The 22,308-nt window shown below is 36.8% G+C and overlaps 5 protein-coding genes and 1 non-coding gene across 8 annotated transcripts; 5 read left to right on the forward strand and 1 right to left on the reverse strand.

The window, feature by feature from the left end:
• Positions 1-287: 287 nt before the first annotated feature.
• Positions 288-2,915, reverse strand: LOC105973679 (aluminum-activated malate transporter 9). The gene is made up of 5 exons (XM_012998712.2): positions 2,480-2,915; positions 1,593-2,003; positions 1,322-1,461; positions 1,073-1,219; positions 288-894 (listed from the first exon to the last, which is right to left on the reverse strand). The coding sequence occupies exons 1-5, from the start codon at positions 2,772-2,774 to the stop codon at positions 319-321; spliced, it is 1,569 nt and encodes a 522-aa protein (XP_012854166.1). The 5' UTR covers positions 2,775-2,915; the 3' UTR covers positions 288-318.
• Positions 2,916-4,064: 1,149 nt separating this feature from the next.
• TRNAG-UCC (transfer RNA glycine (anticodon UCC)) lies at positions 4,065-4,136 on the forward strand. The gene has a single exon. It is a non-coding gene; the product is annotated as a tRNA-Gly (tRNA).
• Positions 4,137-4,653: 517 nt separating this feature from the next.
• Positions 4,654-8,639, forward strand: LOC105973784 (calcium-dependent protein kinase 1). 2 transcript variants are annotated; one of them, XM_088817694.1, is made up of 9 exons: positions 4,654-5,392; positions 5,807-5,950; positions 6,078-6,230; positions 6,684-6,799; positions 6,879-7,046; positions 7,117-7,244; positions 7,337-7,436; positions 7,560-7,669; positions 8,057-8,639. In XM_088817694.1, the coding sequence occupies exons 1-8, from the start codon at positions 4,747-4,749 to the stop codon at positions 7,650-7,652; spliced, it is 1,548 nt and encodes a 515-aa protein (XP_088673820.1). In that variant the 5' UTR covers positions 4,654-4,746; the 3' UTR covers positions 7,653-7,669; positions 8,057-8,639. The 2 variants fall into 2 exon arrangements, with proteins under 2 accessions (XP_088673820.1, XP_088673821.1); XM_088817695.1 differs by having other exon boundaries at positions 4,675-5,392; positions 7,560-7,653.
• A 1,647-nt stretch (positions 8,640-10,286) lies between these two features.
• Positions 10,287-11,963, forward strand: LOC105973835 (UDP-glycosyltransferase 83A1). The gene is made up of 2 exons (XM_012998888.2): positions 10,287-10,884; positions 10,983-11,963. Exons 1-2 carry the CDS (start codon positions 10,386-10,388, stop codon positions 11,870-11,872), a joined length of 1,389 nt encoding a protein of 462 aa, XP_012854342.2. The 5' UTR covers positions 10,287-10,385; the 3' UTR covers positions 11,873-11,963.
• Positions 11,964-12,563: 600 nt separating this feature from the next.
• LOC105973799 (CAAX amino terminal protease family protein) lies at positions 12,564-15,406 on the forward strand. Of its 2 annotated transcripts, none has more exons than XM_012998850.2 (4): positions 12,564-12,974; positions 13,522-13,671; positions 14,272-14,343; positions 14,436-15,406. In XM_012998850.2, exons 1-4 carry the CDS (start codon positions 12,747-12,749, stop codon positions 15,102-15,104), a joined length of 1,119 nt encoding a protein of 372 aa, XP_012854304.2. In that variant the 5' UTR covers positions 12,564-12,746; the 3' UTR covers positions 15,105-15,406. The 2 variants fall into 2 exon arrangements, with proteins under 2 accessions (XP_012854304.2, XP_088673823.1); XM_088817697.1 differs by having other exon boundaries at positions 12,650-12,974; positions 13,525-13,671.
• A 748-nt stretch (positions 15,407-16,154) lies between these two features.
• On the forward strand, positions 16,155-22,227 carry LOC105973640 (uncharacterized). Its single transcript, XM_088817696.1, has 16 exons — positions 16,155-16,907; positions 17,641-17,762; positions 17,842-17,930; positions 18,022-18,057; positions 18,223-18,316; positions 18,779-18,821; positions 18,911-19,005; positions 19,318-19,379; positions 19,464-19,960; positions 20,066-20,153; positions 20,391-20,471; positions 20,558-21,126; positions 21,211-21,349; positions 21,432-21,500; positions 21,605-21,730; positions 21,825-22,227. Exons 1-16 carry the CDS (start codon positions 16,687-16,689, stop codon positions 21,939-21,941), a joined length of 2,448 nt encoding a protein of 815 aa, XP_088673822.1. The 5' UTR covers positions 16,155-16,686; the 3' UTR covers positions 21,942-22,227.
• The last annotated feature ends 81 nt before the right edge of the window (positions 22,228-22,308 follow it).

Consider the following 22,308-nt stretch of genomic DNA (forward strand, 5'->3'; position numbering starts at 1 on the left):
TAGCTTGTGTTATTTGTTCTATACTTTCTTGAATTCATTTTGCTCAGTGTCTTGTTATCCTTTGTTTTAAGATAGATTCTTCAGATAATGTTGGAATTTTAGCAAGTCAAGAATAGGAAAATGAAAACAAACTATTACCAATAATCCTTTTCAGAATCCTATGTACCCTAAAAAATCAATAACAATAATACTAATAATAATAATAATAATATGCTTTTATAGACAGATGCAATATATATATATATATATATATATATATATATATATATATATATATATATATATATATATATATATAATTTTCCTAAATCTAGATTTCTAGACATCTTCCTGTTTAAATTTAGCCATCTTTGAGAGTTCATCAACAGCTTCAACCAAGTGATCGAGCCGAGCCACAAACTCAACGAGCAACGAAGTAAAAGTCGCAACCGATAGCGTAGCGGTAGTCTCCAATGTCTTCATCCTAGGCATACAATCTGTAGAACTAAACCCTAAACCCCCTTCTTCAAAAGCGTCCACTTCTCTCGAAGGCCACGAATACAGCCTCTTCGACTGCTTCCTCATTGTCTCGTGGTAGGAATATTCTTCTTGTAACAATAACGGAGGGTCGTGGTTTTGTTCTGGAAGTTTCTTATCGAGGTCGGAAGACAGTGCGTGGGAGAGTGGTTGCTTATGTGGCGGCTCGTGATTGGCGGACGAGGTGAGTAGGTAGGAGTACATGTCCATTGCCCGTTGGAGTTTTTCAGTTGAGGTGTGAACCTTTTTGAGGACAGAGATTTTGAGGGTTCTTTGCATGTTGCGTATGTCTTTTCCTAGACGACGGATTGCCTCTGCAGCGTCCGTCGATACTTCGCGGATCTCGTTGCGGAACGCGATTCGGAGGTTGTATGGTGCCTGTGGGAATTTAACAAACAAGAGAAATAACAAAACATCAGCTAATTCAGCAGCCCGGTGTTATATCGAATGGCTCTACGTGCTTTACGTTTTAGTCGTTTTTCGCTTCTCGATGCAATTTTCAGACACCGTTTCCGGATTTTATTACAGAAATTAAACCACAAGTGATTTCAGATACCTGAATTTCTGAGTGTAATACACCATGAAGTGCCATAACCTCATATGTACAATATCTTAGGACAGCACCTACTTTGACATATTCTGTCCATGGATAAAAGAAGTGCCGAAATCTGCCATGTGGCGGCTCCCATTTAGCCGAATTCGCCTGATGGAAAAGGAAAAAAAAAAGAACGACGAAACAAATCAAACGAAAAAATATTTTTGTTATTGAAACAACTTCATCAAAGACAAATCAATCAATCATTACCAATGATTCAAGTTTAGCCGAAGAATTTAGGGTCGACCGGCATTTTCGGTAAGCGGGTTCTTCGGGAAAGTCGTCCATAACAGTCTTTGTGAACTCGGAATGTTCCGATCCATCATCTACTAAGTACTTCCCCACACATTCTTGAAACAAAAAAAAAATCAATCATTACATGAAATTTAGTGCTCCTTATTCTCGTCTTAAAATGAATTTGAACAAGTTGTTTTCAGTTTTTCGATTTTTCGATTTTTCGACTTTTCGATTTTCGATTTACCTTCAAGTGCATCAGCTACAGAAGAAAAGTTGTTAACAAGTTCCTTGTGCAACTGCTCACCAGCCCATATAGGGCAAATTAGTACATTCACTACCACAGCTACAATTGCTCCAATGGCGATAGAGTACAACCGATCCATGGCTGTTCGAATCGGGTTTCCCATACGATATCCAGAGACGATGATCAAACAGTATGTGAAAAGTATGACTCGGAATCCGTACTCGTACGGAACCAAAGATGGCCATAGCTTCATAAATGACGTTATTGCCCCTACGATAAAGATGCTGAAACCGATTATGATAGGCTCCGCAATTCGCCCCGTTTTGAGGGCTAATTCGGCAATTGAGATAGCAATTATTCCGGCTAGAAGGCTGCCGAGTGCTCTGTTGAATCCTCGGTTAAATGTGGCCCCTTCAAATAGACAACACCGGTTTATTACAAGATAATGAGGTTGTTTTTCTGCTCCTAAATGTCGTTTCAATTTTACTGGTACTATTTTGAATTTAAATGTAATTTTGACCATTTGACGAAATTCAAAGCAACGGATTTCTATTCACTTGAGTTAGCTTTGTAATCCAACTTATATCAGCTAGATTGAATGTCAAGTGAGAGAGTTATGCCTAGTGAATGATCACATCGGCATTAAAAGTCGTGTTTTGAGTTTTTCGAGATTCAAACAGTCATGCGCAACTCTCTCACCCGATATCCAATCACCAGTTGGATTGGAAAATCAACTCAAACTACAAAGTTTGTGCTTTGAAGGTTTGCCAAATTTGGACTGAAAAATGGTCAAAATCGCATTTGAAGTCAGAAGCATACCGATAAAATTGAAACGACATGTAACAATTCAGCATGTGTATTAATTAGTGTAAAAGAATTGTACGTACCGACGGTATATTCAAACATGATGGCAACGGTGAGGATTGACCAGATAATGTTAGTGCCGAAAACTCTATAAGGCGATTGGCATAGTATCAATAGAGAAACGAGAAGAACCGCGAGCCCAACTTTGAGAGAGAATATTACTCGATTAGTGTCTTCTTTGCAAAATTCCCACACATTAAGAATGCTACTTATAAAAGAGGTGCCAAATTTTTCTTCGCATTTTTTAGTAGTTTCCGATTGTTTGGCTTTGGCAATGGGAGGGATGTTGATTTCGACACTACCCTTTTTGCCATTCATTCTCCAATGAAGTTAATTATATCGTCGTTAAAAAAAACCCGAGCGTGTGAATATTGAGATGGAAGAAATCGGAGAAGGTGAACGTTATATATTTAAATGAAGGGATTTTAGCTATTAGTGGTTGATGCAACTAGGAAAAGGAAAAAAAAAAAAAAAAAGAATAAATAGAGCAATAATTGAAGGAAATATGAAGCTAAAATGGTGGATAAAAGATGCTTAGCCTCAATAATGTTGCATGGATGGAGAATTAGAATCTTGAAAATATATATATTGCTGCACAATGCAGCCTTCATTATCCCAAATTTTATTCTATATATATATATCGTCTTATATTATCATCGCGTATGTATTAGATGAGAACGAGAAAAAAAACGGGGGTGAAACTTTCGTTTTTTTTTTGTTTTGTAATATTCTTCTTCGTATGCGAATATTAGTATGCCATTCATGCAGATCAACAAGTTACAATCATAGGAAATTGGAATATGTTCTGTTCTGTTCTGCCTCTTATTGCAACATCAAATTTGAACATATTATTCGATAGTCTTTTAATGTAATGTTTATAATTAGTCTATATATATAAAATATATTCACTTATAGCAACTATTCGTAATCCCATATTAATTGTTCTGTTCTTGCATGAGACTAATCGTAAATCAGTACACTTTATAAATCAGAACATATTCTAACTGCATGCTTTCGATTTCTGTTTAATTCACCTTGACAGTACACTTGGCGCATTTGAGCAATTGTTATTTGACTCGGAACCAAAACATTTTGCTTTGTCTTAATAATGCAGTTTGATGGAATAAACGAGTGGCAAACGTGAGACATTCCGTAAAACACCCATTCATCTATTACAAAAAAAAAAAGTATATATCCGAATGTATTATATATACACGTCTAATACGCGTGTTAAAGGGGCTTAACTGGAATTATGAAACAACACACGTATTATAATTCGCGAGATGTCATCTGATGGGAATTGGATGCCTCGAAGTAGTCGAAATCATTGAAATTCTATGATGATGATTCTGAAGATGCATTAGTATTTATTTAGTGGACAACTTCTTTAAAAACATGTATGCATGAATCTTGTTCCTGTACCATAACTATTATGTATCTATGCATGTATGTAGGTATATATATGTATCTATATATCTCATTTTCCACGCACTTGACACACTCCTCTTTCTCTTACTAATCACCTAATTTATTGGAGTTATACTCGAACAAGTTTTTTTAATTCAATGAAATTGAAATAAAATGTTTTATAGAAAACATTTTCAAGAAGCGTTTGTAGTCCAACGGTTAGGATAATTGCCTTCCAAGCAATAGACCCGGGTTCGACTCCCGGCAGACGCAATTTATTTTATTCATTTTGATTTGTTTTGTTTCATTTTATTTTGTTTTATTTTATTTTGGTGCCTCCTCTCAAAAAAGTTGATGGGTCACGTTCATAGCGGAAAGGTGCAACAAAATTACATCATATGATACTTTATAAAATGAATATATATCTAAAATCTGCAATCTTTGTGCCTTGTCGGATTGTACTTTTACACATATTCCCACCTAATTATTATTATTGTTACATAAAATATATTTTATATATTCCCACCTAATTAATGTTTGTTACATAAAATACACTTTTACACATTCCCATCTAATCATTATTTTTATTTTTAAATATTTATTATAAGAAATTAAACAATTAGTTGTAATTAAATTCTATAAAATGAACAATAAGATGGTAATCTTGCATTATTTTCATCGTTCACTGTTAAGGGATATTTTTTATAATTCAAGGGTGCATTATGCTATTTTCAAACTTTGAGGGTGCATTGTGCCAATTATATATAATTTGAGGGTGCAAAATTGCAATTTACCATTTAAATCATGTCAATTTGCTCACCGTGCGTTCAGACCAGAAACCGCATTGCCATTTCAACATCAGTTTTGACTAATCAGTCTTGAAATGGGCAACGCCCCCAGCATCGACGCGCCGCCCCACGCTCCGACCGCCACCTCACCACCCAACGGCGGCGCAGACTCCGAGACCTCCCTCCCCACCCCTCCCGAATCGCCACCACATCCACCCGGCTCCCTCCCCACCGGCTCCATCCTCGGCCGCCCGATCTCCAACGTCCACTCCGCCTACAATTTCGGCCGAGAACTCGGCCGCGGCCAGTTCGGCGTCACCCACCTCGTCACCCACCGCGAAACCCGTCGCGCATTCGCCTGCAAGTCGATCGCCGTCCGAAAACTCGCCGCCCCCGACGACGCGGCGGCCGTCCGCCGCGAGGTGCAGATCATGCACCACCTCACGGGCCACCGGAACATAGTGGAGCTGAGGGAGGTGTTCGAGGACCGACGCCACGTGCATCTGGTGATGGATTTGTGCGCCGGCGGCGAGCTCTTCGAACGGATTGTCTCCAAGGGGCACTACTCCGAGCGCGGCGCCGCGGGCCTGTGCCGGCAGATTGTCACGGTGGTGCACGCCTGCCACTCCATGGGCGTAATGCACCGGGATTTGAAGCCTGAGAATTTCTTGTTCTTCGATTCCGACGAGGATTCGCCGGTCAAGGCTATTGATTTTGGTTTGTCTGTATTTTTCAAACCCGGTAAGAATTTTTAGGTTTTCAAATTAGTCCCTCTTTTTTTTCTTGTTAGATTACATTGGTCTGAAATGGAATTTAATGGGTTGAATTTAGAATTAATTCAAGAATATGTGGAGATCAATTACATACACTGCATAATATTTATTACCTTTTCTTGTTAAGATGCTAGTTCATCGTATAAATTGGGTATTCGACCCAAACGAGCATTTTTGTCATGTTCTTGAATTCGTAAATGTAGCTACATAAGGAACGAAGAAATTAAATGAAACCGTGATACACGAAAGTAATAGTTTGTTCGTTTTCTTGTTTGTAATAAAATGATTTAAAGAATTAATTGTTTCTTGATCTTTAAAGTATCTAATTCTTTTGACAAAATGCTACTGACTTTTTCACTCCATAACTAATTTACGATTGCAGGAGACACGTTTAAGGATCTTGTCGGAAGTGCGTACTATGTAGCACCCGAAGTTTTGCGTCGAAATTACGGTGCGGAGGTTGATATTTGGAGTGCCGGAGTGATGCTGTATGTTTTACTCAGTGGGGTTCCACCGTTCTGGGGAGGTCAGTTAGTCTTCCTTAGTTTATTACTCGATCATATATGTCGGGAATGTACATGCACGTCTTCGATTTTGATACACTGATTTATTTTTGAGAAAAAAAAATAAAAAATCGTGTTGTTTTAATTTAGAAAATGGGAGGCGAATCTTTGGTGCCGTATTGAGAGGGCATCTGGATTTCGAGTCTGATCCATGGCCCACGATATCGAATAGTGCAAAAGATCTCGTAAAGCAGATGTTACAAGCCGACCCCAAAAAACGGCTCACTGCAGCTCAAGTCTTGAGTAAGTTTCTTCATCTCTTCATTACATACATGTAAGAAATTGACAGCGTCGAGCATTGGATACCGCTTTTTATAGGAGCTATATTTCTCCCATGACAATACCATTAATTTAAAGTAAAATGAACACAAATGATTTTGTGGTTTTTAACCATTGGTGGTGATTTTATAACAAAACGATCGAGGCAAGAGTTTGACTCTTTTGCCCTTAAATACAGTATTGCCCCGCACTGGTGCTCAGGGTTTTATAGCTCAAGAAAGTTGCTCTTACGCCAAACACCTTTTCGATGGATTTTGAAAAAATAAATAAATTTAATCTACTTAAATATTCAATCAAAATTGAGTTTTTCCAACAAAATTAAATAAAACTATCTTTACTAATACCATTTTTTAAATATGGTACAATAATCAATATTTAATTAATTTATATAAACAACCCAAACTTTTGAATAAACAGATCATCCATGGATGAGAGAAGACGGAGATGCATCCGACGAGCCTCTAGACATTGCTGTCTTGACGAGAATGAAGCAATTTCATGCAATGAACAAACTCAAGAAAGTTGCTCTTAAGGTTCGAATGTATTAATTTTTCCGTTTTTTTTTTCTTCATGCTTTTGAATAAATTCTAATTTTTCTATTTTTATTCATAGGTGATTGCAGAAAATCTTTCCGAAGAAGAAATCGTGGGCCTGAAGGAGATGTTTAAATCCATGGATGCGGATGACAATGGAATGATTACTTTCGAAGAATTAAAAACCGGTGTGTCGAAGCTGAACACGAAAATTTCCGAATCAGAAGTTAGGCAATTAATGGAAGCGGTAATTCTTTCGGGAATTGATAAAATATTTTTTACAATTATTTTTTATTTATTAATTATTGCTCTTGTAGGCTGATGTGGATGGAAATGGAACTATCGATTATATTGAATTTATAACAGCTACAATGCATATGAACCGAATGGAGAGAGAAGACCGTCTTTATAAAGCTTTTGAATATTTCGACAAAGATAGTAGCGGGTATAACTTCGTTCGTCTTTTTTTTTTTTTTTTTGCAAATTAATTTTGATATTATTGTCCGATTTTACGATGTTTGCATGTGATTTATTTAGGTACATTACCACGGAAGAATTGGAGCACGCATTGAAAGAATATAATATCGGTGATGCTAAAATAATAAAAGAAATTCTTGCCGAAGTAGATATCGACCATGTACGTACATTCCCGTTTCCTTTTTTTTTTTTTTTGACATTTTAGTCATCTTTATATATTTGAAATTGACTATAAATTACCATTTCTTTCGGATCGATTTTTTTCTTAATAAAATTATTGCAGGATGGGAAGATTAATTACGACGAGTTTGTTGCAATGATGAGGAAAGGCAATACGGATTTGGTCACGGAATGGGCAACGAAACTAGATTTATAATGTAATCTCGATAACGGGTACACGTCTTTTGATGCTTATTACTAATTAATTACATGAAAAATAATACAATCGGCACTTTTTATTCGAAGTTTTCGAGCTTTTTTCGTGTACAAATAATTAAATAGCAAAACAAAAAAAATTAAAATTAATTAACAGAGTATGTTATAGCAACCGTACATTACAACGGCACTGAAACCGACGAACAAGCCGACTAGAAAGTAAACGACCAAACGGCGTTTCCACTTAATGATAAAATTATCCGCTTTTGGTCGAACAATAATCTGATCTCCACCTGGAATATTCTGAGGAATATCCCCCGGCGAAACTGGATCCCGCGTTGTTTGATTCGATTTCATGGAAGCTAGGTCCGATAAGTTCTGATCGAGCTCTTCCCTCGATTTCAGGACTGCTGACACGGTGGTGGAGAGGCTGAGGAAGTTTGTGATGGCTGCGAGGAGAGAGAGTGTGAACGGAATCCACCAGCGGCGGCAGGTGGCGGCGGCGGTGGTGGAGGAGGAGGCTGCGGCGGTGGTGGAGGCGAGGAGGACGACTGCTTGGAAGATGAAGTATAAGTTGACATTTTGGATGGCTTTTGTTTCCAGGTTTCTTATTCTCTGCTCTTGTTTCTTGTTTGTTTCGTCTAATTTATCTGCTTCTCTCCGGTTTGGTTCCTCCAGTGCGCTGTTATTGCCTTCACTTTGATTCATCTCTCTCTCTCTCTCTCTCTCTCTCTCTCTCTCTCTCTCTCTCTCTCTCTCTCTGTGTGTGTGTGTGTATTTGAAGGGAAGAAAAATGAGTGGTGATTACTATAATTTGATTAGGGTTAGCACGTAGTGTCCACTTTGATGAGTAGCTATCAAAACCTTGATATTTGGTTGACTTTGTGCTAAAGTCAACGGGGAAGCCTATGTAATGCTATTATTCTTCGGGAAAAATAAGGATAACAGGAAAGAATGAATGAATGAATAATGGTACAAGTTAAAAGGACATCCCACCAAAACCATTTATAAATATCTTTAAAACTTGGTGCTGTTATCTGAAATGCGTAATAATTAGAGGTGAAAATTGGAACGAAATTTTCGATTTCTGCCGATTCCGATCCAATTTTTATTTTTATTTTGGAACAATACGAATTCCGAAATTCAGACTTCCGATTTTTCTGAAATTATTTGGATGGAAATTGGATTATATATGAGATTATGATTCCCTATCCGATTTAAATTCTGAAAATAATTAGGAAAATTATTTCGATTTTCCGAATATTACACTTAAAATACCAATATTATTATGTCATTTATATTTTAGGTGGCAAAAAATCGGAAATTTCCGAATTCCGCTGATTACAATCTGAAATTTCCCGGTTTTTTTGGAATGAAAATGGAATTAGTTTTTTCACTTCCGAAAATACGGAATTTTTCAGAAAGGGTTTATTCCTATTCGATCCGTTCGACGTACACCCCTAATAATAACTAATAAGCTTTTAACCAGTGCAGTTCTATGTCTCATTAGTCAATGACTCAATTCTATGCCAAGTGGAAGAAATGATTATTTTATTTTATTTTGAAAAAAAAATATCTTATATATTTTGATGAAAATACTTTATTACCCGTCGGGAAAAAAGAAAAAAAAAAAAAGAAAAAAAAATGAAGAATCACTAATAAATATCATACATATGTAGTGGCTGTGATTGCTTCTCAAGGAATATTTGCTTAACTTGGAAAAACAAACGAAAAACGCAATCTTAATTTTTTCTTTTTTTTTTGTAATGAAGGAACTCGTAGCTAATCTATAGATTCATTGGGTATATCTATAATCTCGTATAATAGCTTGTAAATTATACGAGAGATATAAAACACATTAGGTTAATCATGTATGACAAACTCCATTGCTTCAACTGTTAGGTCATCCCTTGCGGAACGCAACCTTAATTATCTCATTGTTTCGTTCCGATGCATGCATATTCCCGACTGGTCCTAATTTGGTGGAAATTGGTGGGGTGAGTCGGAATCGGCACTTTTTGAAAGAAAATCATTTTATTAGCAAGTGACAAAATAATTTCAATTTTGTTATAAAAATAAAATCAGTGAAATCAGAAATTATAATGAAAAACTTGTTAAAAAAAAAAACGAATCGAAATTGGCAGAATTCGATTTTTTCGATTTTTACTAAACTAAAATGTAAAATACATAATAATTTTGATTTTCTTAGTGTAATATTTTGAGGGGAAAAAATCAGAATTTTAATCATTATTTTTTGAAATTAGAATTGGATCCGAAATCGGAACCTCGCATATAATCCAAATAAAATCAGGGGTATCAAAAATCAGAATTTTGGAATTCAGAGTGTTCCAAAATTGGAAATCGAAATTCCGGATAGGAATTTGCCGAAATAGGAAATACAATTAAATTCCAGTCCCCATCCCTAATAAAAATGTACCTAAGATTCCTTTTCCTCTACCTAAAATCTTTCACGGCATTAATTCATATACATTTTGTGGTCCAAAATTTCTTTGAATTGTCTCTTTCACACAGCTTAATCATGTCTTATTTTCATTTTCATCCATGTACGTAGTGTATATATATATATATATATATATATATATATATATATATATATATATATATATATATTGAAACAATAGAACTGAAGAAGTTATATAAATCACCATTATATTCAAAGGCTTTTTTATATATACATATATTTGAAAAAAAAAAAGCAACAGCAATCCAGGTCATGAAATCGCCGCATGTATTGGCGGTGGCGTTTCCTGCACAAGGGCACGTTAAGCCACTCATGAAACTATGCCGACAGATAGCCAAACGTGGGATTAAGGTTACCTTTGTGAACATCCAAAGTATACACGAAAAAATTGTTGCTGCTGATAAAAACACGTCGGTTGATAATAAAAATAAGGAGGAGGATAATATAATCCTGGTCTCGATCCCGGATGGACGGAGCCCGGAGGACGATCCGAACGACACTATCAAGCTGTTGGAAACACTCAGGCATAGTATGCCTGGATTTGTGGCGGATTTGATCGAGGAAATTAATGGTTCGAATCCCGACCAGAGAGTTAGCTGTCTTATTGCTGATGTCACCATGGCGTGGATTTTCGAAACTGCTGAGAAAATGGGAGTGGTGCCGGTTGCTTTTTTGCCCGCTTCGGCTGCTGCCATCGCCCTTGTGCTCCACATTCCGAGGCTACTCGAGCAAGGTTATCTTGACACGAATGGTAATGCTTGTAATTTGTGGTGATTTTTTGGTTAATTTCTGACATGTTTTAGGAGTTGTATTTATACTTTTTTTTAATCGTCGTTCTTGAAATTGAAGGAACCGTCGCGAAAGGTGAAACAGTTAGCCTGTCGGAAAATGTACCGGCCTGGAGAAAAAATGAACTCGCGTGGAGCGTACCCGGCGACCTACAAACACAAAAGATCTTCTTCGACTGTTCGGTAAGAATTCCGAAAACAGTGAATCAGGCCAAGTGGTTGCTCAGCAACACTTGCTACGAAATCGAACCTTCCGCCTGCGATTTGAGCCCGAATTTACTCTCAATCGGGCCATTACTCGAATCCCCAAACCCTAACTCCCCTTCAAATTCCTGCAATTTCCACTCCGAGGACGAATCCTGTTTAGGCTGGCTGGACAATAAACCGCCCGGATCGGTGGTTTACGTTTCATTCGGCAGTTTGGCGGTTTTCTCACAGCAGCAGCTGGATGAGCTGGCGTTCGGGCTTGAGAATTCAGGCCGGGCTTTTCTGTGGGTTGTGAGGTCGGACCTCGCGAACGGGTCGCGGGCCGTGTACCCGGATGGGTTCCTCGATCGGGTGGGGGAGGTCGGGAAGATCGTGGAGTGGGCCCCACAGGAGAGGGTTCTCTCTCACACCTCCACTGCGTGTTTCGTGTCGCATTGTGGATGGAATTCGACTGTGGAAGGTGTGGGCAATGGGGTGCCGTTTTTATGCTGGCCTTATTTCTCGGACCAGTACCATAACCAGAGGTACATTTGTGACAAGTGGGAGATTGGATTGAGAGTCGAACCCGGAGAAAACGGGATACGAACGAGGGATGAAATCGAGGGCAAAATCGACAAAATGTTTTGCAACGATAGATTGAAGAAAAATGCAATGAAGATGAAGGAAGTGTGTGCAAAGAGTGTGGATGAAGGGGGTTCTTCTTACAAGAATCTTGAGACATTTATTGATCATCTCATGAAGTGAGGGTTTGATTTCGAGTGTTGGTGTTGTGATGTTTTCTTGTAATAATGTTCTCCTTTTATTTCTTTAAGGTTGATTACGGGCACCTTTCGATGTAAGACTAAATAACTTATTAATTTTATCAATTCACGTGGTATAAGCAATTACAAATTGTGGTATAAGCAATTACAAATACTTCTAAAACTAACAGCACGTTATAAACCACAACGAAATAAATGCGTTGATTAAATTACTTTGTTTATTAAACAAACAATCTATGAGTAAATTATGACTATCCGTAAAGTAAGATAGACATACCCCTAGGGGTAAATTTGAAAATTTAGAATGAATAAGCCATGTTTTTTTTTTTAAGATTTCATTACTAATAACTCTGTAGAATTAGACTATTTATGTTTCAGTCGTAAATAGAGTCAACTAAATTTATTTTTTTCAAAATTATTTGTAGATAAATGAAAACTTAATAAATTACTTAAAACGTTTCATTATCAAAAAAAAAAAAAAAAGTTGGTGAAAAGTCACAATTGAAATATAAAAAGTTTGTTTACTTAATCATGGGGTCAAAATGTGTCACTTTAAATAAACAATACACCTATTCAATTGAACATGTGTTTTTATTTATATAATTAATTGAACATGTGTTTAATTAAATATGAAAAAATGGGACATATTTTAATGAAATTAATATAAGTCTTTCTTATAATTATAATATAAGAAGACAAATACAACTTGCACAATAATTAGTTAGTAAATACTTTACCCTCTTTCCCAACCATAGAAAAGAAAGAATCCAATAGATTCTCCCTCACAAAATTTGGGGGAAAAAAGGAAAATACCTAGGGTTTTTTGTGCTCTGCCGATTGCAAAATGCACAAAACCCATGATTTCAATTTCATGCGGCATCCCTAAATTTAGGGTTTCAACTCACAATTCTCATGTTAATCTGATGCTGAGCTCAAATTGCATTCACTCTCTACCTCAGCGGCCTTCTCTCCTCCTCTCAGCATCGAGTCCCAGATTTAGGGCTTCGAAATTCACCACCAAATCGCCATTCGCTCCTGCGTTGACCTTCCGCGTTTCCGATACTCATCACAGGCTCTCGACCAAGGTATTTTTAATTTTGCCGAATCTGGATACATGTATGGGTACATTTGGGTTGCGTAATTTTGGGTAATTTGATTGATTGTTGTAGGTATATTGCTTAATTAGTCAGGATATGAAATGGGTTTTTTTTTTTTTTTTGTGATTTTACTTTATCTATATCTCAAGATTATCTTTTTAGGCCTCGTTTGGTTGGGGAGATTAGTCATGATTAACTAAATAATGAGACTTTGTTTGATGTTTGGTATCCCCAATAACTTGCCGGGTCGACCCGCAAATATTATGTTATCATGCCTTATCTTGCCTTTTAGGCATGTTACTTTATTGGATCTTCCTAAGTCCAATAATGCAATTGGGTTTCAATAGATTATTTAATTTTATCTTGGCTAATCTTATCTTGGCAACCAAACGAAGCCTTACAGTATTTACAGATGCTTTCGTGTGCTTTAAAGCGAAATCTTTGAAGAATCTGAAATATGAAATTTGGTGTATATGCTGCTTAGAATACAACTGCGTACTTATATGTATGTTGAGTTTTCTTATCTTTGTTTTAGAAGTGGAAAATCTCGTGCTTTCGGCATGAAGAATTTTCGTCCGACACTCCAAATCCAGAACCTGCTGACGAACTTCTCCACGAGTCAGAGAAGGCAGAAATTAATAAACCGAATATTGAAAGAAGAAATTGGGCTGCAAATCCTAGAGAGGTGAGAATATCTTTCCCTTTGTTTTGTGGTTCTTTAACGTAGCTGTCTGGTTTCTGTTGTTGAGGATCGATTATTGCCAAGTGATAAATAATCTCACCTTTGTTCGTAAGAAATCCTTAATGAAAACCCATGAAGCAGTCTGCTAGGTTATATAGTGATGCTGGATCGCTTAGTGGATTGATAGTATTTGTGTATAAGTAATTACGTGAAGCGTTCTTAATGCATTCTTCCTACTTAATCTGTTGAATCAGACTAATATAATAAAATTCTGCATCACTTAGTGCAAGGTCCAATATCAGAAACGTGAAATTCTATTTTTCACTTTGATATTTGATATTTAATATTTAATACACACTTACACTGTCCCTTATATGTATTTTTCATTTATATACGAGTACATGGATGCTCCTAGATAATAACCTCACTTGAATAAAAACACATTACGCGAATAGAATTCCAAAACTCCCGACACTAAATTTACATTTCTGATGCAAGATAGATTAATGATTGCAAGGACTTCCATACATAGTAAGAGTTGAAGTGGTATAAATGTACGATAAAATATCAAAAACCGTAATGACGGGGCATTTGCTTTTTCAGGTTGTAGATGCATTGTTTAGAGTAATCGGCAAACCTTGGACTGTACCATGGACTGCAGAGACAATTCTACAGGCAAGTTTCTTACTTTCTTTTACGACCTGCAATTTTGTGAAAAAGTAATTATGCACAAAGTAACAAATTTGTTAAAATCTATGGTGACATAGGTAACACTCCTTTGGATTATTTCATTCTGGTTCGTGGGATCATGGATGATTCCATTCGGGGCCCACGTTGTCGGCTTCAGCAAGGAATCTCTAACGTTTAGAGGGCAGGCTTTGTTCAGCCTTCTAACAGACGTAACCGAAGGCCTAGCTGGCATTCTAATCCTCGTAAGATGCCTGTCTCGATTTCGCCCCCTTCCGCCCGATTGGTTCAAATTCAGCCTAAGAGGGAATTGGCCGTTCGATGTTCTGCTCGGGTGCCTAATGTTCCCATTGGTCAATCGCCTCTCGCAGTTCAATTTGGACTTATTGCCCGTTTTGCCCTCCACCCCTGTAACCCTATCCAGTGTGGAGCAGTCGATAATGTCGCGGGACCCAATTGCTATGGGTTTATACGCGCTTGTGCTTGTTGTGTGTGCTCCATTATGGGAGGAGATAGTTTTTCGAGGGTTTCTTTTGCCTTCTTTGACGAAGTACATGCCCGTATGGTGCTCGATTTTGGTGAGTTCGATTGCGTTTGCTTTGGCGCATTTTAATGTACAGAGGATGCTGCCCCTTATTTTTCTGGGAGTGGTTATGGGGGTGACTTATTCGAGGTCGAGGAATCTCTTGCCTTCGATGCTGTTGCACAGCCTTTGGAATGGCTTTGTGTTCTTGGATTTGATGAAATGAAAAGAAAAGTTTAAAAATTGTTTCCTCTTCACATAATAATAAATCTAGAGCAGAGGTGGAAAGATTGTTTGCAAGAGGAAATCAAATGCTGCAAGAGAAATCTACATTAGACTGTAATCTTTTATGTTGTAATATTATTATTCATTTTTTTTTTCTAGTGCAAGTTGTAAATTAATGGAGGCTTTATTTAATTCAATTTCTTGTCCAAAATCTTGTGAATTGCACGGTTTCTAGAAGATTTTGGACTAGAAAAAAGAATTTCAGAAATAATTAGTGATGGCTCTTTTCACCTGTTTTAGTTATTTCCTGTTGCATGTTTCAATTGTTTCCTGTTTGGGAAAAATTACACTTTTCACCCCTCAAATGTACCTCGATTAAACATCTGGTCCCCCATTTTCCCAACACATAATTTAGCCCCTCATGTTTCAATAATTTAATATTTTTTGTCATTTTTGTTAATTTCCTGTTAGTACTAATGGAATCAAGCATATGTCCATCACTCTCTTAACAAGTGAACTAACGATAAATTCATGAAAATGACCAAAAATATCAAATTATTAAAATATGAAGGACCAAATATAAAATCCGTGCAAACTTTAGGGACAAAAACTGTAATTTTCCCTTTCATTTGTATATAAGTTAAAAACTGAAAATAGACGGGCATGACTAGGTGTAGTATATTTTGTCATCGATATTTTTATAAATAAAATAACAAAACATATACGAATTCTCTCGATATCTTAATTATATTTTCCCCATAAATAATATTTTTTGAATTTTTGGAACTCCCAAAATTTTGGAGTATTTAAAAATTAATAGAGAAAATAAAATCTGATTTTCGAACTATAAATATTGAATTATCTACAAAGTTGAACCAAAAACTTTCACCAACATAGAATTTTCTATCTGGATCCATAATCTCTTACAAGATAAGGGGCACAAATGCCATTACCGAAAATCCTAGGGGCAGTTTACTAAATAATCTTCGGGTGCGGATCTGCTGCATCAGCACCTACAGTAATAAAATAGACCACGAGACCCGTATCCGTTGAAACTGCCAGGTCATGCAGCTAATTTGCGCTAGGCGTCCGGTTTATCCCCTTCTTTAAAATTTCAGAAACCGATGCCTAATAAAGCGGGAAGCAACCGCCCTCTATTTCTAGAAACTAAAACAAAAACTAATAACCACCACCACCACCCCTCTCATTTCCACAATTCCGCCGCCGCGAAACACACTCCTCCGCCGTGTAGGAAGATACCAAAACCGCCGCGCGTTTGTGGCATACGAAACCTCTTCGTATTATGTTTCTCAATTTTTATGCACTCCGTCCTTTTTCATTTCAATTCTCTCTCTCTTTGATGTAACAGAGGAATTTATTCAAACACTATACGTGCATATCCTGAATATATACATTTAACAGCGAAAGTCGAAATTTTTACAAATCGACGACTGTATAGTTGCCCTAACGTCTGCCGTTTTCAGATCAGATTTTTTTTTTGCTTGTTTTTTTTGGTGGAAAAAAAAAATTGTGTTCGCTTGAATTTTATCTTGTGACCTAGATTTTGCTATCTTTGAGGGAAAATGGAGTCAAAGCATATGTTGATGTCGGCATTGGGAATGGGGATAGGTGTTGGTGTGGGGATTGGATTGGCGTCCGGATCACAGGCTGTCGGTAAATGGACAGGTGGCGCCAACTCATCCACCGGCGTTACTCCACACGTACTTGAGCAGGAGATGCTAAGTTTGCTTACTAATGGAAGGGATAGCACTGTCACCTTCGATCAATTTCCCTACTATCTAAGGTAAAAACGTAAGGGGAAAATTTCTGCCTTATTTGTTTTTTTTTTTTTGGCGTAGGATTTTATTTTCCGTTATGTTTGTTCGTTTTACATTGTCTGGAATTGGTTGCCGTAATGAAATAGTCAACGTAGGTAGATCGTAATACTTCCAACCGTTAAAGTTTTAGATTGATGAGGGCATTTTCTTTTCATTGATATTTGAAGTATGGTTACTTATCATCTTATCTTCTGTGGAATATTCTAGAGTCTTGAGAATATTGATCGTGCATTATCATGGTTTCGGCCTTTTTTTTTTTAATGAACCTTAGATCCATGTATTGTTTGTGTAGGTGCGGAATCTTTTAGGTAGAGGGGTTGCATGACAATCGAATCACATGAAACACTTTTCTGTTTATTGTCAACTACAAGATTGGAATTACGGAAGTGTATTTTCTGGTTATTAATAGTGGTAGTAGACCAACGGAATTCTATGTCAGAATTGGTTATTTCGGTACTTGTTCGTTCTGCTTTTGCTTCTGCTTGAAGAGGTTAACTATTAGTAGCCTGTTTGTTCAATGACAATATGATTTATTTATTATCAAACTTTAATATTTTTAAAATAAATCCCAACAATTCTCGAACGAGATTTTATCTGAAAGGAAAAAGAATGGTTGGACTACTTGAACTAACTAGTTTCTGTTTGGCCGGCACTTTCTGGGACAATACTAACTTTTATTTTTCTTCCTCAAAATGGCAGTGAACAAACGAGAGTCTTATTAACTAGTGCAGCTTTTGTTCACTTGAAAAAAGCTGATTTTAGTAAGCATACACGGAACCTCTCTCCAGCAAGTCGAACGATTTTGCTTTCTGGTCCTGCTGGTAAGTTTTTTATATATATATATATATTTTGTCCTTTCATTTTATGGGTTGTATTTACTTTACTTTTCATGTTACGCAGAGCTGTATCAACAAATGCTTGCCAAGGCTCTAGCTCATTATTTCGAAGCGAAGTTGTTGTTATTAGATGTGACTGATTTCTCTCTCAAGGTGAGTGAGTTTTTCACTGCTTATTTTTTTCTCAGGCAAGGGCTTGTATATATATTATTGTTCTATCTCTTAAGTGGTTTCTCTTACACAGATCATGAACAAGTACGGAGGTCCTAATAAAGAAATTGTAAGTCCACTGAAACTGTGTTGAGGTTTGATCTAATTACAAGAAAATCTAGGCAAGTAGTGAAAATACAAAAGTTCCATTATTTTTTATTTTCTTCAATGTATACAGTAAATTGAGCATCTAAATTGTGACATTTTGTTCTGTTACTGACATCCTCTATTTTAGTCTTTGAAAAGGTCTATATCTGAAACAACATTGGGCCGAATGTCTGAGTTATTTGGATCGTTTTCCTTACTTCAACCAACGGAGGGAAAAAGAGGTAAAGGTTGTCTTAGTGTTAGAAACTTAATGTAAGCCTGTACCTTTTTTTTTTCTTTCTTTCTGTTTTCATGCTCAATGTTAAATTGCTATCTCAATCCCAGATTATATTGATCGACACGGGTAATTTTGTATCCTCGTGTATTACAGTTCCATTATCTGATAAACTCCTTACATCTTAACATGATAGTAGTTGTACGGGTCTATGGGATACCGTTTTATGGGAATTCTTGTCTGGTAATATTGTGCGGCCATTTATTCAGGATATTTATTTAGCATGTAGCACACCGATTTATCTGTATTTACACATTTGAATAATCTTTCTTATAAAGTCTTGACTTGGAGACATCGTCAAGTGTATTTATTTTTTTATCAAGATTTCACTATCTAAAAATACGTGGTTCGTGTGCAGTGTTGTATTCTGTAGACACCGATTTCATGGTTTTACTTCTTTCTATTGCAGGTTCACTACGCAGAAGGAACAGCGTAGTTGATCTTAGATCAAAGTTTGTACTGGAACTTTTCCTAAGCATTCCTTATTGGTTTCAATTCGTAATGTGTGTCCTAATTATGGTATTATGCTTATGTTCTGCAGTGTCCTAGAGAACACTAATCCCGGAACCCTGCGCAGAAATGCATCTGCCTCGGCAGATATCAATAATCTTGGTGCCACTACACAAGCAATATCAGGTTCAAATCAATCAATTTAGATAAAGTTGTCTGCTATTTTGTGACATATAACTGAAGATCTTGACACCAAAGTCATGCATAATGTTTTTCGGGTTTTCATTTGTGGCTTTATAAAACTCCAAACTAGTTTTGGTTGACTGAGAATGATACGGATTTTATTCTCTCGGAGAACTACTTTATCTACCATATGTGATTTGTATAGACTGATTGATAGAAAATTAGAAAGATTGAGTTCATGATAAGGTGCAAATTAAATTGATAATTTGAAATAAAATTAAATTAGATTGCTTAATCACAATCTCCACTTTTCAGCTTCACAGCGGACCAGCACCTGGTGTTTTGATGAGAAACTTTTAATACAGACACTTTACAAGGTATATGATTGTGATTTACTTACCCTGCTATGAAACTAAACTCGTAAAGATTTTTTTAACCACGGTTTATTATCTACTGCACAGGTTCTTGTTAACGTATCAAAAACCTGTCCTATTGTCCTTTACCTAAGGGATGTAGAGAAACTCCTCTGCAGATCTCAAAGAGGCTACGTCTTGTTCCAGAAAATGTTGAAAAGGTTGTCTGGATCAATATTAATCCTTGGTTCGAGAGTTGTTCAACCAGAAAACGATGGCAGAGAATTGCACGAAAAGATTTCTTCTGTATTTCCTTACAACATTGAAATAAGCCCACCAGATGATGAAAGTCACCTTGTAAGCTGGAAGAATCAGTTGGAGGAAGATATGAAGATGATCCAATACAAGGACAATAAAAATCACATAAACGAGGTACTTGCTGCTAATGATCTCGATTGTGAAGATCTGGGTTCGATTTGTTTGACAGACACGATAGTTCTTAGCAACTATATAGAAGAAATTGTGGTCTCAGCTATTTCATACCATCTGATGAATACCAAGGATCCTGATTACAGAAATGGGAAACTTGTTATTTCATCAACAAGGTTTGTCATTATCGGTTTTTTTTTCCTTTTAAAAAAAATTTGTAATGCTATTAAGGAAATGTTTAATTGAATATATACTGACTAATTATCTTGGCATTGGATTAGTCTGTCGCATGGGTTGAGTATTTTTCAGGAAGGTAAATCAAAGGTAAAGAACACCGTAAAGCTTGAAGCGCAAGCTGAAATGCCTAAGGTTGGTTATACATATTAGTGGGCAATGAACTAATATACAGATACTGAAATGTTAATTGCCGTTTTTCAATTTTACTAATATCGTTTTTTACTTCAAACGTGATTTTGACCCTTTTCAAATTCAGGCTCGAATATGGTAGTAATCACATTTGAAGTCGAAACAGTATTATTAAAACTGAAACAACATTTATCCCATCCCCTTAACATATTCATGTGATTATCTGATTGTTGATCATAGGGTCCCACAGTCACCGAAACAAAAGCAGAAACCGCCGGTACGGGAACCAAGAATGATGATCCAGTGGCTTCTAAAACTCCAGTAAGGCTAATCTAGTCATCAAGTTCCATGCACATGCAATTTCACGTCGGTATTTTCATGCGACATGTCTTTCTTGATTGCCTCAGGAAAACCCACCGGACAATGAGTTCGAAAAGCGCATACGCCCCGAAGTAATCCCAGCAAACGAAATCGGTGTGACGTTTGCAGATATAGGTGCCTTAGACGAGCTTAAAGAATCCCTTCAAGAGTTGGTAATGTTACCTCTACGAAGACCAGACCTTTTCGAAGGCGGTCTTTTGAAGCCATGCAGAGGTATACTCCTCTTCGGGCCTCCAGGTACAGGGAAGACTATGATGGCTAAAGCAATAGCTAATGAAGCTGGAGCAAGCTTTATCAATGTCTCGATGTCGACTATTACTTCAAAGTGGTTCGGTGAAGACGAAAAGAACGTTAGAGCATTATTCACTCTTGCAGCAAAAGTGTCGCCCACTATAATCTTTGTGGATGAAGTTGACAGCATGCTTGGGCAGAGGAATAAGGCAGGCGAGCACGAGGCTATGAGGAAGATAAAGAACGAGTTCATGACTCATTGGGATGGATTATTGACAAAACCTGGTGAACGAATATTAGTTCTTGCTGCTACTAATAGGCCTTTCGATCTCGATGAAGCAATAATCAGACGTTTTGAGAGAAGGTATATATTACATAAACACACACACACACATATATATATATGAAAGCTTTTTTAAAAACAATGACAACTCGATTATTATTACAGGGTCATGGTCGGTTTGCCGTCGGTGGATAACAGAGAGAAAATCATGAGGACATTATTGTCCAAAGAGAAAGTTGATGAAGGGTTGGACTTTATGGAGCTCGCCACCATGACGGAAGGCTACAGCGGGAGTGATTTAAAGGTTTCTTAACTGCTTTTTTTGAGTGTCGATTGCTATTACACACTGTTTAATGTTTCGATTAACACGAGTGTTTGTGTATTAGAACTTGTGCGTAACTGCTGCTTATCGACCCGTTCGAGAGTTAATACAGCAAGAGATGCTGAAAGATAAAGTGAGTATTAACTTAGTATAAAACTCATAGCCGCTGAGATTCACTTGTGAAGATGCTTCCATATTTTTTCGTCACCTCTCTGTTTTACCTGTGCCTTAAACCAGGAAAAGAATCATAGAGGGGGGGAAGGGCAGGAGGGCGTAAACAAGTCAGATATAGAAGATAAGAAGGAACGTGTAATAACTATCAGACCATTGAATATGGGAGATTTTAAGGAAGCGAAAAATCAGGTCAAAGGATTCGTTTTTTCTCTTTTTTTCCTTTCAATTTTCTTTTTTAACGCATTTTGAGATTGTTATTTCGAAATCTTTATCATATGCGCAGGTTGCAGCAAGCTTTGCATCAGAAGGTTCGATAATGACAGAGTTGAAGCAGTGGAACGACCAGTACGGGGAAGGTGGTTCAAGAAAGAAGGAACAACAATTATCTTACTTCTTGTAAGAAGATTCAACGTAGATGATCAATGAGTCGGTTAATGCAAGCCATATCCCGTTGAATCGGAGACAGGATTCCATTGTTGTTGGATAAGTGTGTGTAATATATTCTTTCGTCTTTGTACGTAGTTATGTATTTATTAGCATTTCGTCCCTATCCTGCAAATGTTAGGATGGAGGTTAAAAGATAGGATATGTTATTTTGTTGCATTTTTCAATTTTTCCTTTTTTATCAACTCTCGAAACCTCAAATATGTTTCGCAGGATAGTTCAATAAACATGTGGTTTTCGTTTAAGGAGCTGTTTGCAGAAGCTTCTAGAAACATATTGTGCGCAACTTTGTTTCTAATAAATTGTTTTTAGCTAATTCACAA

This window comes from Erythranthe guttata, chromosome 1, assembly GCF_056151865.1.
Source record: "Erythranthe guttata isolate IM_541 chromosome 1, IM_541, whole genome shotgun sequence".
NCBI classification, from domain to species: domain Eukaryota; kingdom Viridiplantae; phylum Streptophyta; class Magnoliopsida; order Lamiales; family Phrymaceae; genus Erythranthe; species Erythranthe guttata.

Coding starts and splice junctions, on each gene's coding strand:
- LOC105973679 (XM_012998712.2), bottom strand. CDS start 2,774: ATGAATGGCAAAAAGGGTAGTGTCGAAATCAACATCCCTCCCATTGCC. Junction 2,004..2,479: donor CATGTTTGAATATACCGTCG/GTACGTACAATT, acceptor GTCTATTTGAAG/GGGCCACATTTAACCGAGGA. Junction 895..1,072: donor TATTACACTCAGAAATTCAG/GTATCTGAAATC, acceptor AAATTCCCACAG/GCACCATACAACCTCCGAAT.
- LOC105973784 (XM_088817694.1), top strand. CDS start 4,747: ATGGGCAACGCCCCCAGCATCGACGCGCCGCCCCACGCTCCGACCGCC. Junction 5,393..5,806: donor GTCTGTATTTTTCAAACCCG/GTAAGAATTTTT, acceptor TTACGATTGCAG/GAGACACGTTTAAGGATCTT. Junction 7,245..7,336: donor TTCGACAAAGATAGTAGCGG/GTATAACTTCGT, acceptor TGATTTATTTAG/GTACATTACCACGGAAGAAT.
- LOC105973835 (XM_012998888.2), top strand. CDS start 10,386: ATGAAATCGCCGCATGTATTGGCGGTGGCGTTTCCTGCACAAGGGCAC. Junction 10,885..10,982: donor AGGTTATCTTGACACGAATG/GTAATGCTTGTA, acceptor TTGAAATTGAAG/GAACCGTCGCGAAAGGTGAA.
- LOC105973799 (XM_012998850.2), top strand. CDS start 12,747: ATGATTTCAATTTCATGCGGCATCCCTAAATTTAGGGTTTCAACTCAC. Junction 12,975..13,521: donor ATCACAGGCTCTCGACCAAG/GTATTTTTAATT, acceptor TCTTTGTTTTAG/AAGTGGAAAATCTCGTGCTT. Junction 13,672..14,271: donor GGGCTGCAAATCCTAGAGAG/GTGAGAATATCT, acceptor TTGCTTTTTCAG/GTTGTAGATGCATTGTTTAG.
- LOC105973640 (XM_088817696.1), top strand. CDS start 16,687: ATGGAGTCAAAGCATATGTTGATGTCGGCATTGGGAATGGGGATAGGT. Junction 19,006..19,317: donor CACTACACAAGCAATATCAG/GTTCAAATCAAT, acceptor TCCACTTTTCAG/CTTCACAGCGGACCAGCACC. Junction 19,380..19,463: donor TAATACAGACACTTTACAAG/GTATATGATTGT, acceptor TCTACTGCACAG/GTTCTTGTTAACGTATCAAA.